Source organism: Alligator sinensis, unplaced genomic scaffold (genome assembly GCF_000455745.1).
Source record: "Alligator sinensis unplaced genomic scaffold, ASM45574v1 scaffold187_1, whole genome shotgun sequence".
Taxonomy (NCBI): domain Eukaryota; kingdom Metazoa; phylum Chordata; order Crocodylia; family Alligatoridae; genus Alligator; species Alligator sinensis.
This window is the reverse complement of record NW_005841861.1, coordinates 1,032,082-1,050,226: the sequence shown is the minus strand read 5'-3', so window position 1 is coordinate 1,050,226 and position 18,145 is coordinate 1,032,082. Positions and strand designations below refer to the sequence as shown.

The window sequence follows — 18,145 nt, the reverse complement described above, 5'->3', positions numbered from 1 at the left end:
GGGAGGCACTGCCAGGCAGAATGACTACGCCTGCTGCTACACTCTTTTATAGTTACTTGGATGTTGAAGCCTGGAGTAAGCTCATAGCAACATTTCCTTTATGTCTCTGAAGAGACCTTCTTTATATAGAGGGCATCAACAAGCAGTGCCTTTGACCTTAAAGGTTTTGAGAAGAAATCAATCTGCCCTCTCAATTAATGAGGTGAAATAAACTTCTTTCAGCATTGAAGGTAGAGCACATCTTTGGACTTCATGGAATAACAATCCTATTACAAAGTCATACCATAGCCCAGCTTTATCAGACCAGACATATAGCTGGGAATTTTGGTCCTTGAGTGGCAGGCAGGAAAAGCACTGGGTACTTGGGAAAGGTGGGTATGGAGTCGAGAGTGCTGAGCACTGGAAAATGTTTTTTCCCCACACACAAGCTATCACTTCAGTGCAGTGACTCACAGGACCTACCATTTTGGCAGTTCCTCTGAATCTGTGCGCCCAGGGCTCTTGCCCTCTTTGCCCACCCCAGTTACACTATACTGCTATGTCAGTCCATTGCTTTCACCAGGAAAGGCCTTTTGCACAGATGCAATAGGTCAATTTAATTTCCTTACTTATCTGAAAAGAAAACTATTATAACTGATGAACATATACAAATTCATCATTTAAGAAACGCTTGTACTTCTACTCTAACATGTTCATGTAGTATCTTACTGTCAGTAGTACCTTTTCTAGGTTCAATGACTTTGAATTCAGGGAGACTGCTCAGGAAGTATGTTACTACTCAGGGTACCAAGAAGTTAGAAAACAATAACAACTTTTAGGAAGTTAGTTGTGTGTAAAACCTTTTGATTATATTTTTGGAGAAGGAGAAAAAAGTAAAGAGAATGTTCTTATGTATTGCAGAGCAGCATAAGTAGGGCCCTACTGAATTCACAGAGAAAGTCAGGTGTGCTATAGCTTTTAATCTTTCAAATCCCCCTGCTTGACCCCACCCCTCCCTCCCACTGCTGTCGATTGATGGAGGGACCCCACTTGTGCCACACTCCTGATAGGTGGGGAGGCAAAAACCACAGGTTTAAGTATGGCGCTGTTTTTGCCTCCTGCCACTGACTGGCTAAGGGGCCCAGCAGCCCCACTGCTTGCTACTGACTGGTGGGGAGGCAAAGACAGCGCCATGTTTAATACCGTGGTTTTCAGTTTCCTGCCAATCAGGAGCAAGATGCAAGCAGGGCCCCTCCACCAATCAGTTGTGGAGGGAGGGAAGGAGTGGGGGGTGGCACACAGAAGTACCTGAAAGATTAAAGGAGCTGTAGCACACCCAGCTTCTGCCATGAATTTGATAGGGCCCTAAGCATAAGGGGTAGAAAGAATAAAAGCCATAAGTATTTGTTTGGCTGGCTGTTTATTTTTCCTTGTTTTTCAAGCTTTCGTTAAGATATGGCAAATAAGGTATTTGTCAATTCTGTCTACCATTTTCAGTATCACCAACAGAAATATGAAACCAACTCATTTTTCATAAATCCTTGCTGCAAACCCCCAAAAGGATTTAAAGTTCCATGTAGTTCTGTAGAAACCAGATCACATCCTATTAAAAACGGAGCTAAATTTGTCAGAATCTCCAAATGGCTGCATCAAGATTCTGCCTTTTTAAAGCTGATTATATCAATCTTCTATGATTGAATCATGCTAAAAAGTGCACATTCCAAACTAGACATGAATAGACTGACATAAAAAGTACCTCACTGCCGATGTGCTCAGAGAAGCTAAATACGAAGGAAATCGTGGCTGATGTACATTGCAAGAATTGGTTCCTGAAGAAGTAATAGTAAATATGGAAGGGAAATACAGAAAATAAATGTCAGTGAGATCTACATTAGATGTAGGGTCTTAAATCTGAAACTAAGATTACTTATAATCTTGAAATGCAAAATGAAAAAGCCTTTCTGATAAAAGAGAATATAGTAGCATATGCTTAAGTTCTATGGATGTTTTGGGGGCAATTCTTATTGCCCACAACAGTTTTGGTGAAAGCATTTATTTCTGCAAATCTTCTGTAAAATGAGGATCAGAATTAGGCTCTCTGGGCCTGGGATATTCATGACAGGAAAAAAAAAATGTGACAGATTTATATAGGCAATCCATGGTTTCTAACCTCATGCAGGTCTATGGGAAGAAAAATTCTAGAAATTTAATCTAAAGCAAGTTAGCTGACACAGATAGGACCCTGGGCATGTCAAAGACTAAAGCTAAAATTTATTACACAAGAGGTGTGAGAGAGCATTCATTACGAAGATCTATAGTTGATTCTGGACTCAAGAAAAGACCAGAATGGAACCTGGCACTTCCTGTATTTCACTGGAACAGCTGAAGGGAGAAATAAGATTTTGTGAGTGACTAAAAAGACAGATAACTCCCCTAACTCTTCAGAATGGGCATGATAAACAATGCTATAAAAAGGGAGAAAAGAATTACTGTGGAACTGAAATGTTATTAACAGGAAATATTTATGATAAAGAGTAATTTTTGTTTCTTTCTGAGTCCCCTACATGATGTGCCTCTAGATCAGGGTAGGAGGCACATGTGTGATACTATTTTAGGTAAGCACAGTCAGAATGCCAAAGTAGATGATGCAAAAGGCCATTCTGAAAGAGACTCCCCTTTCCTCATAACCTGGTACAGGCTCAGAATCCTATAGAGGGAATATGAGAGAGAAGAATAGCCAGGGCCATCCCTAGTTGTGGGGGCGTGAATCAGGGTGACTGTCCTGGGCCCCGCACTTTGAGGGGCCCCACAGACAGTGCTGTATAGGCCCCACCATGGCCACCATGCATTGCCAGCTCTGTGCTCTAGCTGCTTGCCACCTACCTGGCCCTGCACGGGCTATGCCCTGGGCCCCACACATGCCTAGGGACAGCTCTGAAAATAGATTGCATTTTCCAGGCAAGAAATGAACTTTGTCCTATCTAAAATGTTAGATTTTTTTATATCTGAAACAGACGTTCTAGTTAGTATTTGCTAACAAGTACATTAAGAACTTTAGTCCTTGATTTCATTGTATACTTCCACTCCCCCCACACACACACATGCACGCGCATGCGTGCACACGTTACACTGTCACCTAAGGACTCGAGTCTCTTATTTCTTCTGGTTTCTGGGTCTGGATAACTTTTAAAATAGTTTGACTTTGGTAGATGCCATCCATGCATTCAGAGTTACAAGAAGACCACAGTTAAAAACAGCAAATGAGAAAATGATTGGTTCTTTCTGAGGCAAGAGATCAACATGGAGTTCTGATAATATTACAGATTCTGATAAAAAGGAGAGAGGACTCTGTTTTGATCCTTGAATAAAGTAAATTTCATAGTAAATGAAACAGAAGCATGCTTATTCATCCAAAAGACCAGAAACAGAAATGTGTTTCCTGTTCCTTTCACTAACACAAGAGTCCCATCTGTGGGTGTCAGCAAGTCAACTCTGTCATTTCCCAAATCTACTTACATACACCACATATTACTATGAGTATATGTTTCTCAATTACTTTGAATATGTAAAGATTAAGCATTTTTATTGGCAGGGATTATTTTTTTCCCAGTAAGCCAGTTAAAGTTTTCATTCAAACAATTTATATTCATGAAATGCTGATATGGCAACACCTTTTCTTTCATGAAGTGTACCTCTTTTGCAGACAAATTTTCAGCTGGACATTTTTTTTTTTTGAAAATTACACGTTCTGCTTTTTATTTTCCCCCTAAAAGAAAAGTTTCAATCTTTCATTTCAAATTTGACTGACTTTGAAAAAAAAAATTTAAAACTGTCAAAGTGGAAACAAACATTTTGAATTTAATAGAATAGTTCTATTGTTTACAAATAAAATATTTTGAAATTTTGCTTCATGTGAAATTTCAAAAGGCTTTATTTTTGTCCTGATTCAGGGTAATATATAATTCTCCCGTAATATATAATTCTCCCCTTGACATGTTTTAACCATTTTAAGAACTGCTCTAATCCATGTCTCCTTAAAAGCCTTATATTACTGTGGTATTACCATAAGTATTAATATGAGTGACCTTTGAGTATTTAGTATCATGTGTTTCATTGGACAAAAGTATGACTGTTTTGGGAGAAGCTCATCTACTGAAGCATCAAATCCTACAGGCCACTGGATAATAAACAGACCAGTGGCAACATGGAAGGGGTACATGGGGTTCATGTACACCCCCTGAGAGCACTGGTGCACCCCCTGACAGCCAGCATTTCCTGCTTAGGCGACGGGCACGAGGGGCAGGTGGGAGCACTGGTGTTCCCCTTGAAAGCATCAGCTGGGGAGTGGGGACACCAAGAGAAGCTCCACTCGTGCTTCCGGGCACACGTCTGGCACTTCAGGGTTGGTGAGATTGGCCGTGGGGGGACCACCCCCCTGGTCGCTGACTGGCCACTGGAGGGGTAAGTGCCCCCCAATCCAGAAGGCACCAGTCACCCATGAACTAAGCCAGAAAAAACTGAAAACTGTTACCAGTTGCTGTCTTTTGATGGCCCGATGTAATACTTTTGAATACAGCGGTTTGTGGGTTTATATCATAAACTCAGCATCACAATTGGCTTTAATTCTTATCCCTACTTGAAATTTAAGAAAAGAGGCCATGATGGGGAGCTGAGAAACCTATCCTCTTTGCTTTAGGTGACTGTATTAAAACTAGAGTAAGGCACATGTAAATAGTTGTGTAGGAAGATGTGCACAGCTGTCGCTCATGCAGCATCTGCTCTCTGAATAAAAGTAGAATTGTATTCCTCATAGGCATCAAAATGTGGCCTTTTTAGTAAACACTAAGTTAGTGGAGAGGATTTTCCTGAGTTTCAAAAGATGAAATTTCAGGGGAAACAGGTTAGTATTAGAAAGTGACGAAAATAAGTAAATAAAAAAGAAGTAATTAACGGGACCCACATTAAAAGGACCTAAATCTTAATAGGACCCAGGACTAGTTATGAACGGTGGGATAAAAATGAAGTTTCCTTAGCAAGGAAATTTGGAGAATATAGAAACACATATTCATATACACTTATCAGTATGGATAATTCTTCAACTCCTTAAACATATTGATTGCTATTAGATTCCACAGATCCAGGTAAAAAATGGAATGCAGATGAGCTTGTTTTCCCACAGTAGCAGTAAATGAATGTGTTGATGCTTGCATTGTTGCTTCATAGATATTGTGCAAAGTCTGCATAAGAAACAAATACTATCAAATTAAAAGAAACCTTGGTTAAATTAAACCAACTGTTGTACCAAACTACAAGGTAAATTAAAGTTCTAAATGTAAAAGGTTGATTTTTTTTCATTTATAGAAGAAATAAAATAGAATATTTTTTGTAATACTTAAATTATTAAGCTTAATCCTGTATGTATAAACTTGATTATGAAATAGTTCTTTCTTTCCAGGGTCAGGAGTGCAAAGATTGGCTCCATGATAATTATCTCATTATCATAAATTTTATCTGACTGATCAAAATCTAATATGCATCAGATCTTATTTTTATAGACACCACAAACTGTGTTATTAGAAAATGAAAATACAGGCTCTGATTCTACTTAGTTCCACCAATTTTAGTCTGAGAAATTCCACTATTTTCTGTGAAGATCCTCCCATGAAACTGAAAGTAAAATGAGTTTCATTAACCATGCCACTCCTTAATAACTGTAAATTTGGTGTACTTCACTTTAGAGGCAGACAAGAAAAACCCTCTTTGTATCAGATTTAAAAACTTTATATCCACTTTATGCACTTTATGTAGTGTTACCTTGCCAACAAGCACCAACAGTTAGCTGCATAGCTATGTGTGATGGATGAATGGGCCAATCATTTGTCACAAGGTAAGGTTCATATGTTGCACCATCCATATATAAGGTAACCACAGGAAATTCAACATTGACGACGTAGTAATGCCACTCTTTATCACAAATCTGAATAAAAAAAGAAAAAAAGACCTTTAGCACCATTTATCCTACTACTGTTTTATATATTATACATTATTTCACTTGTATTATTTCCATGTCCTGGAATTCTAATAATAGAAGATAATAGTTACTGCACTTTAGACTTTAAAGAAGCATTGCTGTTATCATTAGGGGTTATGATAGATTATATATTTGTGGTTGCATCTTTGCACACATGACTCAGAGAAATTACTTTCCATTGATAAGTAAATAAATATGGCATATACCTCTGACAAACATAATCAATTTTATGAATAAATTTATCTTAAAAAACACACAGTCTTTTTGAAGGAGTGGAATTAACGCTTTGATTGAATTCTCTTATTAGTTAAATCAGATTAATTGTTCATCAGATTAGTTTGTTTAGATTTTCAAGAATATAAAACTTTATAAAGGACCTAAATTTATATTTTTAATAACTCAAAAAGGTTACTCTAGACCACTGGTTCTCAACCTTTTCATCCCGGGACACATTTGCAAAGATTAATGGCTTGTCCTGACCCACACCCCCTGGCCTTGCTGATGCCTGGCTCACAGTCCCCCAAACTCCTGCCCTGCTGCAGCCTCAGTGCCCGGCTGCCCAGCCACCTTCCCCAAGTTCTGGCAAGCACCTTCCTCCCTTGCATCCACCCCTTCCACACACATATACACCCCCCCTCCCGACCAATTGCTCTAGACCAAAGATTTTCAACCAGCGTGCCACAGCACTGCTCGGCATGGAAAAAAATGATTCACAAGATAAACCCAAAGTCTGTCTCTAGATGTGCTTGTTCATGTTCTAATTAGAATAATCCAGCGTCTCCTCACCATCACATGTATTAAGCCCACCCATGTTTCAAAATGGCAGTGGGGGCACTTTAACTAAACCTCAGCAGATGAGGTTTAGGACTGAGTGTTGTTTTAATTTGAGCAGTTGTCAGGGAACTGCTCTAATTAAAACTTCCCCTGCCCAACTCTGAGCATGTGTATAGGCAGCTAAAGATTTCAAACAAGAATCCATAGTGTTAAAAATATTCTGTCCTACTGTGGGCTTTCTGTGTTCTTTGCAACAGAAAAACTGCTCTATTATTTTTTTCTGTAGTCAAGAAATGAGTGAAAACAGAGGTGCTATTTTTTCATGGAGTGCCTTTAGTCTAACCAGGGGTGCCAGAAGCCTAACAAGGGAACGCCTTGAGTCTAAAATGGTTGAGAAACACTATATTAAACTTTCCTATTTGCCTTAAATCATGAAGAACTTATTGTCAGGGACCTGTTGAATTAGTATAATGATTAGCATTTACTTTGATCCAAAAATCACCACTACAACCACTGTTCTTAGTGGTATTATTATGAGTATTGCACTATTATGAGGTGCCACAGTATCGCAGTATTAGCAGAGCACCGCTGTGTTAGGAGCTGTATAAACAGAAAAAAAAAAAAAGGCTTTGCCCCAATCAGCTGAGTCATTGTAACGTAGGTAACCGGCAAACTCCTTCATTGAAATCTATCAATACACCTCACTGTTCACAACATTTTGCCATCTGTTTCAAATATGTTTCACTCTATTCTGTCAATGTACTTCAGCCTTGAATGACAACATCCTCAGTTCCTATATATTTGGGCTTTTTTTAAAGAGAGAATACCAGTTACACCAGACCTCATAATAATTTGTGAAGCAAACAAAATGGGGATTAATGTGAGAACATTACATTTATTTTTACTTGTGGCATGTAAAGAGATTTGGATCAATGCCCCCAGAGATGAAAGGCTAGCATGCAAACCCTAGTGCAGTCATACCCCTTACCAGTACCTTCATTGAATTTTTGGGGTTTTGAAGTTCAAAGGTATAACTCTCAGTAAACTGATAGTGTAATAGGGTGTTTTTAAAGATCTCACAGTATTTGCAGTCATCCACTGAACTGTACAAAGTTTCTACAGATAATTATTTTTTTGAAAGTTTAGAACCCAAAACACTTGAATGCAGATATCCTAGCTGATTCAGAGATGAGAAGAAAGGTAAATGCTGTTTAAACATAACACTTTGTCCTTGGCTAGGTTAAATGCTAGCTGTAGCAATATCTGCCCTTTTAAAGAAAAGCTAATGCTTTGTTCTAGAAGATATTTCAGAAAGAACTTAATCACTTCCATTTCAAATGGATACATTTATTATTACAGACATCACAGCCAAACAGTAAAAGAAAAATACAGCAATATGTTGCTGGAGCCTTCCTTTCCTCAGCAATAGACAGCACAAATATTTTTCTGAAGGTTAAATGAACTGAAACCAAAATGAAATGAATAAATGGGAAAACTGAAAAATGTATTAAACAAACAGCAACAACAACTAGGATTAAGCAGTCTTTCCTTGCAAGGAAAACTAGCTCTTCAGGTTTCCTGAACAGACCATTAGACTGTGAAGCATCAACCCTATCATGTGTCAATCATTTTACATAAAACAAAATGACTGATGCGGGTGCATTTCAGAATGGGAGGGGAGAAAAGGAGCAGAGGGAGCTCATTTGATTTAAGTCTTAGATGTTAGTATTTTATACATTTGTAAGAGTTCCTCAGATAGAGCCTCTCTTGGCTACTAAAGCAATAGTGCTCCAAAGATTTCAAGTACTACTAACTGCAAGTGAACAATTCTTGATATAACCCAACAAAAACAAGTGCATTTCAATATAACAAAGAAAAACATTCTGGAGAGATCCTATATATAAACAGCCTGTGAATGTGTGGCTAATGCAATTGTCTGAACAATCAGCTATTGTTATCTAGAAGTGCAAGATTATATATATCACCCTACGGATACTGAACAAAAGTCTACCTAGCTTAATATAATTTCCCTGACAGTGACCTATATTTTTTGGAGAAAACTGCAAATGACCATAGTGATTAAGGTATTTATAAATTAGTCTGTAGGAAAGTTTATGGACTCCATGATGAACAGGTAGAACTGACCCACATTCAGAATTTAATGTATTTGAACTTTTCTTAAGAAAAAAAAAGGGAAACAGGACACTTTACAATGTGTTAACCCTATTACTAACATGAAAACCATTTCTTGTAAATCAATTGCTACTGACTAGGTTGAGCAACCCAGGAGTCTGAAAGCTCTGGTGCACCTAAGTCCCATATAGACTGTATAGAAAAGCTGCCCCAGGGAATAGACCTTGGAGCCTGGTCCAGGAATTCTAGGCTTCTAGCTTTGTGCAAGAAACTTGTAAACCTGAGATGCCTCAGAGACTAGACACACTCTGGGGTCTTAAAGCTTTCAGGCCCCTGCCAGCTTTCTCCAGGAGCACAGATGGTACAGACATAGCTATGCTGCTGTGGAGCAGGCCCATGCTCATCTGCTTGTACTATGCTGGCTTTCCCGGCAGTAGAAAGCTGGTAGAGCCGATGCTGTGCTCCAAGGGACTGGCGGAGCCGATCGAAGCACACCCTAGTGGCGGGAGGTGGACAGAGCTGGCGCTCTGCCTCCCACCACCAGGCTAAGCTCCATGGAGCCAATCGGCATGCAGCACTAGCTCTGCCCATCTCTCACCGCTGGGCTGTGCTCTGTGGGGCTGGCGGAGCCAATCAGAGCGCAGCCCGGTGACAGGAGGCGGGCAGAGCTGGCGCTGCCCTCCTATTGGCTCCGTCAGCACCATAGAGTGCAGACCGGTGGCAGGAGGCAGGGAGAGCTTGGGCTGCGCTCCCTGATGGGCTGAGCTACATGGGGCTATGGAGCTGCTCAGAGCACAGCCCTGGCTCTCCCCTGCCTCCCACCACTGGGCTGCTTTGAAACTCAAAACATTTTAAAACTTGGACATAGTTGAGTAAATGAAAAGTTTATTTAACTTGAGATTCTTTAAAAAATATATATTTAAATTTGACGGGGGGTTTCTGAGAGAACACTCATTCTTCAGCAATATGTACTACCCCAAATACCCCTTAAATTTTTGAAAATAATAATTAAATAGAACATTCTCCACAATATTCTGCTTTGATTTAGTTCATTAAGTTGCTGTTTTCTTCACTATACTGACAAGAGTATGGGCAACTTTCATCTTAAATTTGCCCATGAATGCAAACTATGCCCACTGATGGCCTAGATATTATGCTTCCCTGATTTTGTTCTCAAACAAGTTAAATTGTGAGTAGGGGTGCAGACAGAAATGCAGCTCCCCCCTGTAACTCAGAATGCGTTGCAAGAAGTGCTCAGAGTTACAAGGATCCCCTGAAACAAACAGAGGTTCATAGGTGGTTCCAGGGGGGAGGGGAATCTATCTTCTGGCTGCACCCTGTATTCTGCTTCCCCTAGCAATGGCCCCTCCTCCCTGCAAGGCTGCAACACTTTCAGAATGGGAGGGGAGAAGGGGATCAGAGGGAGCTCATTCTAGGGGTTCCCCAGCCCACACTGGGGGGGGTGGGGTAGGGGGTCTCCAATACATCCTCCCCACCCTCCAGTGGGGGCTGAACCCCACCCCCAGACTAAACTCCCTCAACTCCCTTTACCCCCTTCACATTCTGAAAACAGTGACAGGCAGGCAGACAAAAATGAAAGAAGATGCTCTGTTTTGAAACATCTCCATCTGACCCCTCATACAATGAGGGTTCAGACTTTCACCCAATTGGTCATTTTTAAGCTGACTGCAGCTGTGCACTTGTGTTTGGTCATGGCTATAGACTGCTTTTTGTGGCTAGATTGGGTGAAAATTGTCACTTCTATCTGTGCCCCAAATCCTTTGAAGACACTGGAAAGGGCATTATGCTAGTGTAATACTTCCATGGAAGCATACACTAGCATAATGCCCTTTCAAGTTGGCCTCACAGGCACACTAGCAACAGCATACTTGGTTGTTCTGTTTGAAGTAGAAAATAGGTTAAAACTTGACCTGTGTTAGCTAGAGGTGGATTATACAGAAAGCTCTCCTCTAGTCATCTAGAATTTGACCAAAATAATGTTATACCCATTTAACATAACATAAATATTTTTTATGTTTCCAGGCAAACTAAACAAAAACAGATTTTTTAGCATGAACACTTGCTAGACTCTTGAATATATTATTAAATTTTTAAATTCTGTTTCTGCTGCATACTTGTGAGAATCTACAACTGCTTACAAAACCTGCCTAATGACCAAATGCCTGCAGAGAATGCAAAGCCTATTTCTTTTTCCTTTGCTTCACTTAAATGCTGCTACCTTGGCAAGTACCACCCACTTACATTTCAGTATCTCTGATGGCATAAATTTATAACAGCTGAAAAAGTCTCGTCACCACTGCATACACCCAGCTCTTTCCATTCACAAGTGGCTACATTTTCAGGAGTATTGAAGCACCTATATATATAGGTGGGTACCTACTGAGACTCTTCAAAGCACCTTAACTCAGTAGGTTCCTAACTCATATGATTTCAATACAGCTTAGGCAGTGAGGGCACTTTTACTCATGCTCTGGGGATAGGGGGGCTGGTTTAATTAAAGCACTGCAGCATCTTGTGTATCAGCATCCCTGCACTTCAGAATGACAGTAGGGATGCTTGAACTAAAGCTTGTTCAACAAGCTTTAATTCAAGCAACTCCACTGCCATTTTGAAGCATGGGGATGCTGATACATGAGAGGCGGGAGGTTGCTGGAGAGCAGTAATTACCACGTTCCAGCAGACTTGATTAATCAAATCCACTCTGATGTGCTGTAATTACAGCGCATCAGAACAGCCTCTGCACTTGTGTACAGACAACCCTAAGGATTATCCTTTGTACCTAAATGCCTTTGGAAACCTAGCCCTAGGTTCTTTACAGGAGCAAATACCTTAGAAGAAGCTAATGCAATTATCCATGAGCACTGGATTTTATCCCAATCACTCAGAGAGCAGCAGGCAGCGAGTATTTCATGCCTGGCCACTTCTCAAAAAACAGCATAATGAAATAAATAATTGCAGCGTGTAATTTGTTATGCTGTCATTTCTGACACCTTTTTGACCCTTCTGACCATAGGGAGCCAATATTTTCCCTGCATGCATTTCATTGTTGCACTGGAACATAATAAAACCATTGCAGTAAGGCTGTGAAAGTAAAATGATAAAATATACTGGTTTGGCAAATCAAGAAGTTTTAATCATCTCTGGTAAGAGCATTGAAAAAAAAAAAGGTTCTAATTTATAAAGTTATTTTAATGAGCTAAATTACAGATGAGCAAGCCTGGCTTTAAAAGACCACTGGGTGGCCAGGTTGGTCTAATCATTTTATCATGTCAGCCTACCCCTTAAATTTATTAATCAAATGACAGCTAAATAAGCAGGTTGGAGTCTCAATGGTATTTATAGCCATCAGGATGCATTTTATATAATAGATGAAAGTAATGTAATATATTTTAATAGACTAATATATATATTCACACACAGCACTTCAAACAATAAAAGCACTAACCATCTTCTGATGTAGTTGCAGAATGTATGGCTGCTTGGAGATGTTAAAAAAAAAAAGTTTTACCGGAAGAAGCAACACATTACTTAAACCCAGCTCTGCAATGTCTGTATAGATTCAGCACTTCAGCGGCTTTTTTGGCACTTTTATCTAATAGCTGATTTAATCAGCTTTTAGATAAAAGCACCAAACCCCTTTCCCAATAAAGCAGCCTATCTATACAGACAGTGGGCAAACTGGGTTCAACTAATGCAATGCCTCTTCTGGGAATGTGCTGGGCTCAGCACGGGAGTGTGCTGAGTTTAAAGGAAAGCACCAGTTTTTGAGGGTTTTTTAAATGTCTGCAAGCGACCTATGAGATTTTTCATGTTTGATAAGGATATAATTAGAATGAAACTGAAGTCATGGTATATTTACCTTGTCCCAATATCTGATCTACAGTCACATCTTTAGTTACAAAATACATGCAGATAGCCCAACTTTAGTGGGTATCCACTGCATGATCAAACATAACTTGCTGTGGGGCAAAAGAGGTTGGGATTTTACTGCATGTCAGCTTCTCTATGGTAACTGCCTGTGAACAGGCTATTACCCTATAGTGCGTGGAAGGTAACCCATGATAACTTACTCCCCTTTCAATGGAAGCTAAACTATACCTTTCTAATTTCCACTTACCACAGGATAAGGGTATATTTTAATGCTGACACAAAACAGAACAATTTCCACAGGTGAAATTGGAAGTGCCCAACCCTAAAATATCCTGCAGTCCAATAGTCAAGTCATTCTTTTGGGAGATGTGAATTCAAATCCCATTAGGCAGAGAGTCTAAGTGTCTCACTTGGAACACAACGCTGGGAGGAGGAGAGTTAATGGATGGGGGTGGGTAATGAAATGGGAGGTGGAAAGGAATGGGAGTGTGGGTAGGGTGGTGAAATGAAGGATGTCAGCCACTGAAGGTTAAAATAAAAATAAGTAAAAAAAGGAATTAAAAAATAAATAAAGAGAAAGTAAACTGAAGGAGGTCTCAGGTTTTAATAAATTGGGATTTGGGATTGGGGTGTGGGGGTGCTCATCATGCTTCCTGGGGTGTCTTGGAGGTGGGAATGGTGACACAGAAAAGGAAGGTGTGGGAGGAAACACTGTGCCCTGAGATGCTGGAAGACTGCAAGTTGGGCAGCTAAACTCTGAGGAGTGACCACACATTAATGGAACATGAGCTGGATAACACAGATCAGAGATAAGCCTGCCATGGCATGGCGTAAGTTTAAGACACAAAAAGTGTGGTTAAAACTAGTTTCAGGTGTTAATATGTGGACAGTACAGGGGTTAAGGGCTCCAGGATGCACCTAGAATTAATATATAATAAGGTCCTTAAGTGCCTAAATCCTCAAGAGGGGAGCCATTATTTCCTACTGGCTAGTAAGAGTAGATGGTTCCTTGCTAAAGAATAAGAGCTTTCATAGGGTGTGTGTAGATGAAACAGGGACCCTAAGTTGAAACGGTGGGTTTTTAAAAACACCATTTCAATTTAGGGCCCTTTAAAACCCCCCGTGTCATGCACACACCCTGCTGACTTACCTGCCTTACCAGTGGAGGGGACAAGAAGTTGAGTTGCCAGTGGACGGAGTGGTCCTTGGGCTGTGGTGGGGGCTGGTGCTTCCCCCCATGGCAGTGGCAGCACTCACCCAGGCAGCACCTGCCCACAGTCACCCAGCTCAAGTGGTCCTGGGGAGCACTGCAGCTGCGGAGGGAAGCACTGGGCCCCCATGCAGCTGAGGCAGGTAGGCTTCAGGCGTTGGGGTGTGGGGGGAGGTCAGGCTTGCCGCATTTCTTGGGTGGAGCTGCTTTCCCAGGCTGCTGTCAGGCTGCCTGCAGGGCTTTCTGCAGAGCCCCCGAGCTGCACAGAGCCTGGTGCTTCACTCCATGGCTGTAGGGGTAGCAAACTAAAACCGCTTGGAGGAGTTTTAGTTTGCTGCACCCCAAGTCATTTAAGGTGCATTATGTCACCAAATTTGCTAGAGTGGTTGGAATTAATGTGCAATACACCATTAATGTGTGCAAACACTGACACCATTAATGCGGTGCATAAGCATTTGCTCACTTTAAAGTGTCATGCACACGTGCCCCTTGTTTCATCCATACATGGCCTTAGGCACCTTAATGTCTCCATGAATTTTAAAAGTACCTAACTTGGTGAAATCCATCAGACAAATGAACACCTGAGTTCCCCCTATGAGTAAAGCCATTTATAAGGGTTTGTAGAACTGGAATTGACAGGTACCATTGGTGGCACAACAAAGCAAAATATGAGCATAATTTTCCTGTTGCTCTAGTATAACACCATTCACATCAGAATTAGGCCTATGGTGAGTGTGTGAGAGGGGCGTGGGGGAGGGTGGGAGGGGGTCATGGTATCTCTGATTCACAAGCTCTTATGAAATTTCTGAAAAATGCAAACTTTTCTTTAAAACAAATTCCTCTCATAATAGGGATAATAGATATTATGTGTTCTCATGCCTGCTTTCTCTTTCTGTTTTTTTATATCATGATGCCACATTTTTCAATATGTATCTTAATGACCATACTATGTTTTAGTTTGAGCAGAGTAGTGCAAGCTCTTCTGACCCACTACACAGAAGATAGCATAAAAGTATCTTTTCTTTGATCTCGTTGTGGTGGTGGGCAAAAGAATTGGGAGGAAATGGTATGGCTATCCCATCTGTAGATGAATGTACTGTCAAGCTTAGATAGAGAAAAAAGTTGTATCACTTTAATTTAGATTACACTTATTTTTCAAGTTACGTGCCATATATTCTCTAGTATCAGCACAAGACTGATTTACACATAACAGGCAGGATTCTATCATCAGCTACAACTGTATAAATTTCAAATACCTCCACAGAAATCAAGAAAGTAACATTGCTATAAAACAAGCCATAGAACATAATTTAACTTATACACTTGAAATTCATATTTTACTTTTTCATTCAGTAAAAGCTATGCAGGTCTTCTTTATTAGCTAGTGCTGCATTCACTGTTCTTGAAATGTAACCATCTTCTTCAAATACGAACACACAAATACAGTACAGTCAGGTTGGAAAAGCAGGAATGTTGGCTGGACTATCCTATTTTTTAAAATACATTTGTTTTAATTTTTCACCTACTACTGCTAGAAGTAACAGCAAAAATTAGTAGTAATTAAGCACAGCCACTTCTCTTCCTTGATAGCTAGGGAATCACTCACAAGTAGCACAAAACCGGTGCAATGAGAAACAGGCTCTGACCCCAAGATATACTAAATGTGAATTGTGTATTGATTGTATAAACTAGCATTGTATACACTGGTTGTATGCACTAACATTCATAAAGGCCATAGTCTTCTACCTACTGGTCTCCATACTGAATTATAATTGGTGAAAGGCAGATTATACTAATCTATACTTTATGCATGGAAATTATTAAGTAATTCATACATATTGTATATAACATTAATTGAGTTGCAATAATTCAAATACTATGGGCATTTGTAGTACTAATTGAAGCAAATAATTGGAGAGGTCAGACCATTCAAAATTTATTCTCACTACAGCAACTGACATATCCTATGATGTTGGACAAGTTACTCACTCTCTAAATGCTTTAATTTGCATACTTAAAAATGAATATAAAAATATCTACTGCCAGTACAGAGGTCTTGGGAGTTTAAATAACTAGTATTTCAAATGCATGTCCTTTAAGCTGTTTGGATGGAAATTTCTCTATAAATATTATTATTAACCACCAAACTTTTAATGGAATAATTTATTTTTACCATGCATGGACATCAATAACAGCAGGTCTGTTTAGCTCAGAAAAGCCTGGGTGCTTCTAACGTGATGGCTCTGACTAACAGTACGGAATGTAGGTCAGCTCTCCCAGCTGACAACACGGTCCAGAATGTCACTCCAAGATGTATTAGCCTTTAGAGTAGCACATCTGTTTACAAAATCATGCAGTACTCCACTGGCACACTTTTTTTCATCATTGTTATGTTCTCCTGCATCTTTTCAAGCTACCTATTTTATACCACTCAACAGTATTTCAAATGGCAAAACTTTTATATTTTGACCACATTTATTTTCAAGACTATAAAGAAGAAGACTAATATAGTTCCTTTGCAACAGGCAGGATCACTAATGAAGAAACAATCAGAAACAACCATTAACAGGTAAACATTTGTATTGTTTAAAGTATCTAAATTCTAGGCCTCATCAATGCATGACACTTAAAGTGTGACTAAACAGTTAATCTCACCTTAAATCAGGGGTAGACAATTATTTGGGCCCAAGTGCCACTTAGACAATTTTGGTGAGCTGTCAAGGGCTAGGTTAGCACTCCCCCTCTTATGCCCCTACAATAGCTTACTAAAACAAGTGGCTCTGCTCCACGCTCAGCCCGGTGGCAAGGCTGGCACTGTGGGCATATGGGGAGCGACATCTGAGAGTGGGACATCTGGGCAGGACCCAAGCTGGAACTGCAGGGTTGTGACTGCATGGGCCCAGGGACTGGGACAGATCCATGATCTGCTCCCCACACACCCCTATGATAAGCACTGGTTCTGTGGGCAGAGGTGTGCAAGGAGTGGATCATGGCTTTGCCCCAGATCCTGGCCCCATGCTGTCACCACTCTGAAATCCCAGGATCTCCATGGAGACCAGCCAGGACTCATACGGGCAGGGCATAGGGCCGGATGGATGGGATGGGGCTCTGGACAGGTGGGGAGGGAGCAGCATCTGGGAGTGGAACAGGCAGATGGGGCCAAGATCGGGATCTTGGGGCAGTGTCAGTGTGGGCTGGGGCCCAGGGCAGAGCTGCAATCCACTTCCTGTACGTCCCTTCCTGCGTAACTGGCGCTCGTGGCAGGGACATGTGGGGAGTGGATTGTAGCTCTTTCCCAGGTCCTGGCCCCACACTGTCACTACCTCATGATCCCAGTCCCAGCCCCCTGAGGATAGGGCTTGTGGCTAAAACAGCTGGAAGGAGCCACCACTGAGGCTGCCAGGAAGTGAATCCTGATTGTGTGTGACTGCAGCCTCATTGCACACTTGGGGGTGGTGGGTCCATCTGCACACACCACGACACAGGCTACCCCCTGCACCTGGAACTGAAGGACCTGCCACAGGCTGGACAAAATCCATTGATAGGCTGAATTCACCCCTGACTTAGGTAGTCACCTGGCCACATGTCCAATCAGTGGTATGATAAAGAGAGGGATAAGCTACAAGGTTATTCCACAAAATATGTATAATAACTTTAAAGCTGCTTCCTATCATGCCATTAATTGAATGTGTGGCCAGGGGCCTCTGTGCCTAGGAGCCCCATCAGTTGACTGGAGCTCCCAACTGCGGAAGCCCACGGGCTTGAGCCTGGGAGCTTCCAGCTGACCGAGCTCCCAGCAATGGGGGTACCTCACACACCCCAGTGGCTGGGATATTGCAGCAGCTGTGGGAGCTTGCTTCTTTCCAATGCAGGAAAAGCCCAAGATCAGGATCTCCCTGCACTGGCAATAAGGCATCACGGGATCTAATTCATGAACCTGCAATCATGCCTCCTGCCACACATGTGTGGCATGGCAGGAGGTGCAACTCTTTGGCTGCCACACATGTGTGGCATGGCAGGAGGGGCAACTCTTTCAAATGCACATTAGATCCCATCACACTTTTACCTGCATATGAAGATGGGCCCCTACTGGGTATGCTGACTCCCAAGTAGGCCAGGTACATGGG

General features: G+C 41.1%; 1 protein-coding gene across 1 annotated transcript in view; it reads right to left on the bottom strand.

Moving 5' to 3' along the window:
- The window catches only part of CLSTN2 (calsyntenin 2), a 704,981-nt gene that overhangs the window by 54,055 nt on the left and 632,781 nt on the right, over window positions 1–18,145 (bottom strand). The window contains exon 10 of the mRNA XM_025215679.1: window positions 5,794–5,956. Within this exon, the coding sequence (XP_025071464.1) occupies window positions 5,794–5,956 (163 nt within the window). The remainder of the gene's footprint in view (window positions 1–5,793; window positions 5,957–18,145) is intronic.